Below are 10,980 nucleotides of genomic sequence, written 5' to 3'. Positions count from 1 at the left end.
CTCCACCATTTTGTTTTCCTCTACTCACAGTATATGAGCTGATATCCTAGTAGTAGAGTATATTGTGTATATTCTGCACAGCAGTCTATCATCACTTTTTAAAATTCAATTTATTACATTCTTTTTTTTACTACTTTTCCCCCCTCCCCCAAACCATCTCCACGACTTACTCTCTTGACGACTACAGAGCATTGAAATAAGCATTTCACTGCATGTCATACTCTGTATGATCGTGTATGTGACAAAATTGAATTTGATATTCCTATTCATGTAAAAAAATATTTTAGGTTTTGTTACTAAAAAAAAAAAAAAAAAAAAGGCTTAAACAGCACCGAAAACAAGATAAGACTACAACTTCAGAGATACATATATGTGTTTACCATGCTCTCTGCTGGCGAGTTGTGAGACTGGTTTCAGTGACTGTGCATTACAGAAATAGATAACCATAGAGTAGGTCCACATAAGCAGGTTTGATAAATCTTTGCTTATAATTCTACAACAAATAATGGCAACAAAATATTAAATCACAAACATGGACGTTTTGCTCCATATATTTATACCCAGCATAGTTGAATTCTCGACTGATCACTCAGAAGATGTTGATTCATTCCTAACAGAAGCAGCAGCTGCTGTAATTCAAATCACAGGTTTATACAGTGGTGCTTGAAAGTTTGCGAACCCTTTACAATTTTCTGTATTTCTGCATAAATGACCTAAAACATCATCAGATTTTCACACAAGTCCTAAAAGTAGATAAAGAAAACCCAGTTAAACAAATAAGACAAATTTATTATACTTGCTCATTTATTTATTGAGGAAAATGATCCAATATTCCATATCTGGGAGTGGCAAAAGTATGTGAACCTCTAGGATTAGCAGTTAATTTGAAGGTGAAATTAGAGTCAGGTGTTTTCCATCAATGGGATGACAATCAGGTGTGAGTGGGCACCGTTTTATTTAAAGAACAGGGATCTATCAAAGTCTGATTTTCACAACACGTTTGTGGAAGTGTATCATGGCACGAACAAAGGAGATTTCTGAGGACCTCAGAAAAAGCGTTGTTGATGCTCATCAGGCTGGAAAAGGTTACAAAACCATCTCTAAAGAGTTTGGACTCCACCAATCTACAGTCAGACAAATTGTGTACAAATGGAGGAAATTCAAGACCATTGTTACCCTCCCCAGGAGTGGTCGACCAACAAAGACCAAGAGCAAGGCGTGTAAAAGTTGGCAAGGTCACAAAGGACCCCAGGGTAACTTCTAAGTAACTGAAGACCTCTCTCACATTGGCTCATGTTAATGCTCATGAGTCCACCATCAGGATAACACTGAACAACAATGGTGTGCATGGCAGGGTTGCAAGGAGAAAGCCACCACTCTCCTAAAAGAACATTTGCTGCTCATCTGCAGTTTGCTAAAGGTCATGTGGACAAGCCAGAAGGCTATTGGAAAAATGTTTTGTGGATGGAGGAGACTAAAATAGAACTTTTTGGTTTAAATGAGAAGCGTTATGTTTGGAGAAAGGAAAAACACTGCATTCCAGCATAAGAACCTTATCCCATCTGTGAAACATGGTGGTGGTAATATCATGGTTTGGGACCGTTTTGCTGCATCTGGGCCAGGACGGCTTGCCATCATTGATGGAACAATGAATTCTGAATTATACCAGCAAATTCTAAAGGAAAATGTCAGGACAGCCGTCCATGAACTGAATCTCAAGAGATGGTGGGTCATACAGCAAGACAACGACCCTAAGCACACAAGTTGTTCTACCAAAGAATGATTAAAGAAGAATAAAGTTAATGTTTTGGAATGGCCAAGTCAAAGTCCTGACCTTAATTCAATCAAAATGTTGTGGAAGGACCTGAAGCGAGCAGTTCGTATGAGAAAACCCATCAATACCCCAGAGTTGAAGCTTTTCTGTATGGAGGAATGGGCTAAAATTCCTCCAAGCCGGTGTGCAGGACTGATCAACAGTTACCAGAAATGGTTAGTTACAGTTATTGCTGCACAAGCGGCTCACACCAGATACTGAAAGCAAAGGTTCACATACTTTTGCCACTCACAGATATGTAATATTGAATCATTTTCCTCAGTAAATAAATGAGCAAGTATAATATTTTTGTCTCATTTGTTTAACTGGGTTCTCTTTATCTACTTTTAGGACTTGTGTGAAAATCTGATGATGTTTTAGGTCATATTTATGCAGAAATATAGAAAATTCTAAAGGGTTCACAAACTTTCAAGCACCACTCTATTAATGTGTTTTTTCTAATACTTTAAGTGATTGATTTGTTTAAGTGTTTTTACTGAACAAAGAAAAATCAAATCATATTTAACTTTGAGGTGGTAACAGTATGTCATGTTGCACCACATCACACCACCCTGTTGATTATTTTCCCATAGCAGGATGCCTCAAGTGCTTAATTCTTTACTTACCCAAGATGGACATTTGGACCTGAATTTTCGATTTCAAATTAAAATAAACACTTTGGATTTGACTTGAATGTAACAGTGGGACTTAAGAGCAAGTGACTTAAAACACTGATTTTATAAATCATAAATAATAATTTTTATTATGCTGCTACATGGAATTCACTTATATAATCCCACTTCTGTTGGATATACAGTACTGTGCAAAAGTCTTCGGCACGTCAGAAATGCTGTAGAACATAAATGGCTTAAAAATAATGAAATAAAATGTTTCAACATTATAAAAAAAGTACTATAAACTAAGTCAGTATTTGGTGTGAGACGACCCTCATTATCTCAAGCCGCTTTATCCTGTTCTACAGGGTCGCAGGCAAGCTGGAGCCTATCCCAGCTGACTACGGGCGAAAGGCGGGGTACACCTTGGACAAGTCGCCAGGTCATCACAGGGCTGACACATAGACACAGACAACCATTCACACTCACATTCACACCTACGGTCAATTTAGAGTCACCAGTTAACCTAACCTGCATGTCTTTGGGCTGTGGGGGAAACCGGAGCACCCGGAGGAAACCCATGCGGACACGGGGAGAACATGCAAACTCCGCACAGAAAGGCCCTCGCCGGCCACGGGGCTCGAACCCGGACCTTCTTGCTGTGAGGCGACAGCGCTAACCACTACACCACCGTGCCGCCCTTGAGACGACCCTTTGCTTTAAAAAAAAAAAAAAAAAGTAGTCTCAGGTACAGTGAGTGCAGTTTTATAAGGAAATGAGCTGTATGTTTTACTGAACATCTTACAGAACCAGCCACAGTTCTTCTGGACACTTTATCACACTTGCTTCTTAATTTTGCACTGATACCCAGTAGCCTTCATTATGTTTTCTTTTTTAATCTGAAAAGTGCTCTCTTATGGAATATGCTGCTCAGATACAAACATTTTTTTTCCTGTAACATTTAATTTTGTGCTGGAAAACGAACGTTTGGACTCTAAAATGTTTTTGTACAGATTCAATAATGTAGAAGTCATAAAATAGAAATCTTGAACAAAGACTTTTGCACAGTGCTGTAGTTTGTAATATATGAAATGAAACACGTACACTTAATAGTTCCTGTTTTATACAAGTTTATCTATGTTTTTACTGCATCACAGAGAATACTATGTTTACTTTTATTTTGTAACAGCCTGTACCAGTGAACGAACACACACACACACACACAATACTATAATAATCCCACACTCAATTACCAGGACTTAATGACTTGAAAGGAAAATCAACATTCATTCTCAGTCATGGAAAGGGGTGGATTGGGGGGTGTTAAACAGGTAAAGTGATACCAAAACACTTCTCTGTATGAATGGTGACATTAAAAATGCATTCTATGCAAAGTACTGTGCAGGATTAATGGTCGCTTATAAAAGTGGTAAACATTTCACAAAAGGACTAAAATAAGAAACAACAAGGATAAACCCTGTACACTAAACTGCCAGTCTGTAGTTACAAGAGTGGATTTACGAGAATTTTTAGTGACAAAAGTCAGATTTAAATCTCAAATTCATACAAATCCGATCATGATACATCTGTATGATGCTAATGCACAACAAACCTCTCTCCCCCTCTCTCTCTCACACTCACACACACGCACTCGAATCAATACTCACATCTAAAATCAATACTGAGATGCTATACGAACAAATTCCTAACCAATCTTTGAGATGACAAGCATTTCATTTGCTGTGATCTCATGGTAATCATGGGCATTCACGTGGGAGAGAATCTAATCCAAATACAGCAGCTAAAGTTTAATCGTTTATTTCAGGTCTCTTTAATAAACCTAGGATTTGAACACAAAACCTTCAATTAATTGGCACTTCAGCCACGGAGCCCATCATTTATAAAGAGAACTTCACATTTAGCATATTTAAACCTTTGTATGCTTGTGGTGGTCTGTGAAAACCTGAATTCTGGCAGCCACAAAAGATGAGCAAAGAGCTGAAAGTAATCTAAATAGAAAAACATTTTATATACACTCACTATCTGCCCTATTAGGAACACCCATCCACCTGCTGTTTGATGCAGTTCTATAATCAGCCGATCCCTTGACAGCAGCGCAATGCATCAAATCATGCAGATACAAATCAAGAGCTTCAGTTAATGTTCACTTTAAACATCAGAACAGGAGAAATTGTAATTGCTTTTCCTTAAATATGTTACATTATAAATGTCGATGTGGAGTTGAAATTAAATGCAGTTTCCTTCCTTTTCACTTTTGACGTAACCAGACTTAAACGGTAGATCTTTCATTCTGGTTGAGATACATCCCTTATAGTACAAAATTCGACCATGTAATGAGTTTCCCCAGGCCTGCATGCAGATTTTATAAGGGGTTTAGGATTAAATGCTGCCAAATCAATATTAAATACATCAATACCAGTCATTAGTTTTAACTGGATCTAAAGGCCGCCCTAAAAGGACCTACATCGACCAACTGTGTGATGACAACAGGATGTAGGTCCGAGGAACTACCAGCTCTGATGAGCGATAGGGCCGTTTGAAAGGAAAGGGTCATGCATAGCCGAGCTTGCTCGACCCGGTAAGGTAAGGCATCTTCTTAACTGCTGTAATCATCACTGAACCACATGACTTCAGAGATCACAATCATTTTATAAAAGCAAGTTAAAGTAGCTCTAAAACCCATAAATGAACAAGTCCTCAAGTAGAAACTCCCTACAATCTGAATCTGTATAGATTATTTATAGTAGAAAAGGTACCACTTCCGGATATCTCGAGGGCTTGGAAGTAACGTTTGCCAAACAACGAAAGCAAACTTTGATTAGAATTTGGCAATTTATTCAACCGGTCAGATTTAGATACTACTAGATTTTTAATTTGTCTACAACGTTACACATGCAACTCTACTTCCAAGCCCTTAATACAAATGTACATCATCAAGAAAATGCAATGACTACTACAGGAACAACAACAAAGACATCTTGGACATATTGTAGGTGATTCTGTGGTGTATTACTGGAGCTGGGCCTGTAGAGGGACCTCTAGCACAGTGATTTTGGCCGCACCTTTGGGAAAAGCTGTAACAGAAGGAAATACAAGATCAGATATTCGGCACAAAAGTCAAGACAACAAGACAAAAACAAGGGGGGGGGGGGACCTAAAACATAGGGATTCATTCATTGATACCAATGCTGGTATTAGGTATTGGCCTGATATAATACTTATTCACTTGTACATATCAAAACATGCTCCTGAACTGACACCATGTGATACTATGTGGCATGAGCCCAGTGTACAATGCCATACTAATGAACAGACCACACGAAATGACTCATTTCTCAATTAATGATGGCAATTAAAGCAATAGTGCAAACTGTGCTCTGTTAAAATGTTCACAGGAGCTTTGTGTTCTATAGCGTCTTCCAAAAAACATCTTATAGCATGGAAACAGTATCTTTCAGAGAGAACATAGTGGTAAACGACCTGAGAGTGCAGAGCAGTATCAGCAAGCAATGCCATTTTAAAAAAAAGGTGAAAGATACTGTGAATTGTAAGTACACAAAGGTATTTGTGAGCATGGAGCGGTAAAACCAGTGAGCAGAGAAACTGTCTCATGAAAGAGTACTTCATTTCTGCGAGCACTGAGTACTATCTGTTAAAAGGTACTGGTTCAGCATTAAACAAGTGTTACCAGGCAAAACAAGCCTCGCCTGGCAGCACTTATTTTATACCTATATGTTGATAATGGTAATATTCCTCAATCATTGGCTGTCAGGTTATAGCCCTATGAAAATCCAGGACCTTGAGTTTGACATTTCAGTCATTCAAGGTCAAAGGTCATGGTGGCAACTGAAAGCCCATATGGGACTTCTTATATGTTGATAATGATAAACATCTGGCTATCATGAACCATTTTAAAGTTATAGCCCTTTGAAACCCTTTGAAAACCTTCAGTTTGACCTTTCAAGGTCAAAGATCATGGTGCCACATGAAAGCCCATATGGCACTTCCTAATAGGTGATAACGGTAAATATCTGTCTACCATCAACCGTTTTCAAGTAACAGCCCTCTGAAAATCCGTGACCTTGAGTTTGACCTTTCAAGGTCACTCAAGGTCAAAGATCATGGTGCCAAATGAAAGGCCATATAGGAGTTCCTATATGCTCATAAGAGTAAACATCTGTCTATCAGCAACCGTTTGAGTTATAAATGAAAATGTTTTGACCGAAAGGTTGACCTTTTCAGTGACCTTGACTCGATTACCTCCAAAATTTAATCAGGTAGTCTACGGACCATTGCCCACCTACACTGAAAATTTGAAGTCAAATCGGTACAACCATCTAGACGCTAGACTGTTAACAGATGCCAGTGGATGTGTCCATATTGTATAAAGAACAATCCATGGTGGCACGAAGATATGAAGCTTATCTTCTTGTGTTGAAAAATATTTCACCCCTTCGCTTCACTCACTTGTGAATATATACATTCATCACTCGAATATTTATTCTATCCACATTCACTGGATATGAGCAATGGTGCACTGATGTTTGGCTACTCTACTACTAGGATATCTGCTCATATACCATGAGTAGAGAAAAACAAAATGGCGGAGTGTGTTGCTGAACCAACCGAAGATGAAAACACCACTTTAAAAAATAAAAAAAATATATGGTAAAGAACGTATCTATTTTTTTTCAAGAATTATTATTGGAGCATTTTTTACAAATTGTGACTGTCATTTCACCAGTTTGTTGACATTCTAAGCGGAAACGATTTTGTCGGACATTTTGTAGAATGTTTTTATTTATTGAATTTGCAAAAAAGTAAAAATAAAAAATGCTCCATTTCTCAAAATCCAGTGAATGTGGATAGAAAAAAAGTTATATTCCACTCAATCTCGTCGTACATGGCTTATAGCCAACTCAGCACTATGCGCCTCGTCGGCTATCAGCTCATGTACGGTATGACTCGATTTCGTGGAATAATTTATATTTATTTTTTCACGGTCCGGTTTCCATCAAATCGTGCGCTCGGATTGGCTCGCAAGCAGTCCGGAATCCTACGATCTGGACCCTGGTTACAGACCTTTGGCGACTCACTCGTTCACAGCAACAACAAATACAGTCGCAATTTTTGTCAACATTTATTTTTGCATTTCTCAGTATAATAGCATTAATTTTGCAGCATGGATAGCGATAACAACAGTGTTTACAGCGAAAGTGAGTTTTACTACCCTGATGAAGAGGAAATAAAAGAAAACATTTCAGGACAAAGCCGAGTAGCCTTTCGGGCGCTCTCATTTTCTGTTAGAATTTGGTAAAGAAAAAAATAAATATATTATTTACCAGCTTAAGGTTGGTCTGTATCGTGAAATACCGTGACCTCGGCCTTGAAAATACTGACCTTGGCCCAACAACAAAACCCAAGGTCCTAACTTGCAATCTAGGCACCACTAATAGTAGTCATCTGACTCCTAAACTAGAATAAGGATGTTATAAATGCTACACTATCCACGTCATATTATATTATATACTCAGTTTCACTAACAAGAAGCCAGACAGAAAAATATCTGGGTTATTCAGGTGGCGTCAGAGACCCGTCATGCAGAGAAAAGCACTGCTTTCTTTTATTTCCGTCATGAATACTGTTAGGACTGGGACTGTTTTGGCCTCTAGAGACCGCTGTTATTTCCATCTTGTCATGTTTGTTTTGGCCTCTAGAGGCCACCACTGTGTTTTTTGTGTTTGTGTTGATTGCCTGTTTGTCTTCATTATCGTCACCTGTGTTCAATTTATTTTGTGTATAAATACCCCTCTGTTTGTTCCCTTGTCACGGAGTCTTTTTCCTTTGCTATGCTGTTAGTGCTAGTTCCCTCTGTCCCATGTACCTTGCCTGTGTCTTTGTATTCTTGGTTTTTTGCTTCTTTCTTTTGGACTTTGTGGATTTTGTTTTGACCTTTATATCTTCTGAGCGTTTGAGTTTTTGCCTCTTCTTTTCTTATTTGGATTTTGAACCTTGGGATATTTTATTTTTGTTTATCTTCTGAGCTTTGGATTATTCTTTTTGTTTTTTCCCTTGGATTGTACATATTGTAAATAAACTGTTTTTGATACTCTACTTTCGCCTCACGCCTCTGCACTTGAGTCATCCCCCTGGTGGCCTAGTGGGGGTTTGCTGGATTATCACACCAGCGACCCGGGTTTAAATCCCAGCAAAACCCTAACAAATACAAGTCCACATACAGTATTTGCCATTCACTGCACACTACATACACTGCTTTAACACACATGCTTGATAAATTTGTCAGTCAAACAGGAGATTATTTCATTGTGACAGGATGTATACACTAATCTGTATGATTATACACTTGATATCCTGTTACTAAGGAAGTCATTGTACAGGAGATTAGTAATTACTAATTATACTACAGTATTGCTGACAGGATGATAATTATTGCTCAGAAAGTGTTTTGTCTTTATTTCTGTATCAGCAGCTCTGACAGATACAAGGCTTATATTATAAGATTCTAATACGTCACTGTTTCTATAGTAACCGCTGACATAACGATGCTCACAATGTTTAAATCCACCATTTAAAAAAAGGTGCGTGTAACCATTGACTCCTCCCCCCCCCAATTCATGGAAAACATTTTCCTTACAATGGTTATTACACATTTATGGAAGGAGTCTCCAGTGTCGATGTTTTGTAACAGTCAGATTTAAAGCTGTAACTTTCCCGTCATGAACAGAGGGTTTTCTGGTTTCTCAGGAACATGAAAAAAACTGCAATTATTATTTTTTTATCATCAATTGAGAGAACGCAAGAGGCTGATGAGGGAACAACTGTTCACAAAAATTGAATATTAAATATAACTGTAGACCCCTTGCGCCGATGTCACACTTACATTCGCAACCGTTGCTATCCTTGTACTTGAGGACAAGCAAATTTTGTGTACATACTGAAGACAAGTGATATTAAAGATGTTAGACGTCTGTAGTTTGAAGAAAACTACAGCTAAAAAAAAAAAAACCTTTACTCCCGGATTACTTGGATAATCCAAGTCAGAAAGAAGGAAAGGATAGATATACGCGGAAATTCGAGTTTATTACTTATGATCCGTACAAAAGTCCTCGAAACCATTGGAGTGACTATGTAGATTTGTGGCCTAGCATTAGCTACAGAGATGTTGTATATGGTGTTTCAAAAAATTGATATTATTTAAGATGTAAATATCCCAGAAACTACACAGTCTAGGCAAATGAAACTGAACAGGCTTAATGTTGAGCGATATAAGATTTATTCCTCAAAATTTGAATGAGAAATTCAAAAAAGGTATGTGGATTCCATGAACGATTTTGCAAATTTTCAACATGTGCACCGCCTGAGACACAGCACACATCAAGTCAGTAGTCCAGCTCCTGCAGTGATTCTCTGCTTGAGTTCCTCTAGGTTTGCAGGAAGAAGAGGGACATAGACTAGTCCCTTCACATAGTCCCAGAGGAAAAAAAAATTATATTAAATATCATCAGGTCAGGTGAACGTGGCAGGCATTTCAACACCACATTGTCTTCATCACCAGCATGCCCAAGCCATCGCTCTGGCAGATTCTCATTGAGAAGCTCGCACAGTGAGCTTCCAGTGAGGTGGAACCTCATCCTGTTGAAAAATGAAGTCTTCATGTTCATTTGCAATGAGCTCATCCATTAGCCAGTTCTGAAACATTTGGAGATAAACAAACATCGCCGGTTACATTTCCGTCAAAGAAAAAGGGGCCATAAAGACGATTCTTGGAGATGGCGCAGAACACATTCACTTTTGGCGAGTTCCTTTCATGCTCAGCTGTGGCATGGGGATTTTCTTTGCCCGCACCCCCCCAAAAAAAACAACATTAAACATAAAATTCTGACCTGTTTCCACACATGCTGTTAAAACATGGTCAATTGAACAAGAATTGGCAAAAGTTATTAGATTGTGAAATGCTATCAAATTTTTTGAAACACCCTGTATGTATGTGTGTATATATATATATATTTATTTATTTGCTGGAAGAGAAGAGCAGGGAGGATTGAGAATTGAGTGGCTGTGGTTTGTTTACACGCGATACTAATTTTTGTAGTGTCCTAGCAAGCGCTGCAAAGACACGTACAAAAAGCCCAAAAATGCCTACTTACCCGGGCATAAACAATACAGGATTTATCTTGTAGTGTCCTGATCACCAGATCTTTAACCCAGCCACATATAAAAAGTTGTACGCCTCTATGCTCTTCCAGGTTTTCGTATTTTTAAGTTCGTTTCTTAGACAAGGATTTTAAGATTGTTACCTTGTTGACAGTTTCAGTGTGAATCTTCCGCTTTCACGCTGAAACTGTCAACAAGGTAACGATCTTAAAATCCTTGTCTAAGAAATGAACTTAAAAATACTTAAACAGTCAGACATAATGAACTTCCACTACATACTTCCAGGTTTTCATCTGTGTGTCCATGTAGAACAATGTCTGCAGCACCAGATAGTTTGAGATGTTGGGGAGCTCAACA

At 38.3% G+C, this 10,980-nt stretch overlaps 1 protein-coding gene across 5 annotated transcripts in view; it reads right to left on the bottom strand.

The window, feature by feature from the left end:
• Nucleotides 1–3,540: 3,540 nt before the first annotated feature.
• The window catches only part of ppp1r13l (protein phosphatase 1, regulatory subunit 13 like), a 77,834-nt gene continuing 70,394 nt past the window's right edge, over nt 3,541–10,980 (bottom strand). For all 5 annotated transcript variants that reach the window (XM_060923362.1, XM_060923364.1, XM_060923363.1 and 2 more), the window contains one exon: nt 3,541–5,522. In XM_060923362.1, coding sequence (XP_060779345.1) covers nt 5,487–5,522 — 36 coding nt within the window. In that variant the 3' untranslated portion in view covers nt 3,541–5,486. The remainder of the gene's footprint in view (nt 5,523–10,980) is intronic.

This window comes from Neoarius graeffei, chromosome 6 (assembly GCF_027579695.1).
Source record: "Neoarius graeffei isolate fNeoGra1 chromosome 6, fNeoGra1.pri, whole genome shotgun sequence".
Taxonomy (NCBI): domain Eukaryota; kingdom Metazoa; phylum Chordata; class Actinopteri; order Siluriformes; family Ariidae; genus Neoarius; species Neoarius graeffei.
Note: the sequence above shows the minus strand (reverse complement) of the source record. Positions and strands in the feature narration are given on the sequence as shown.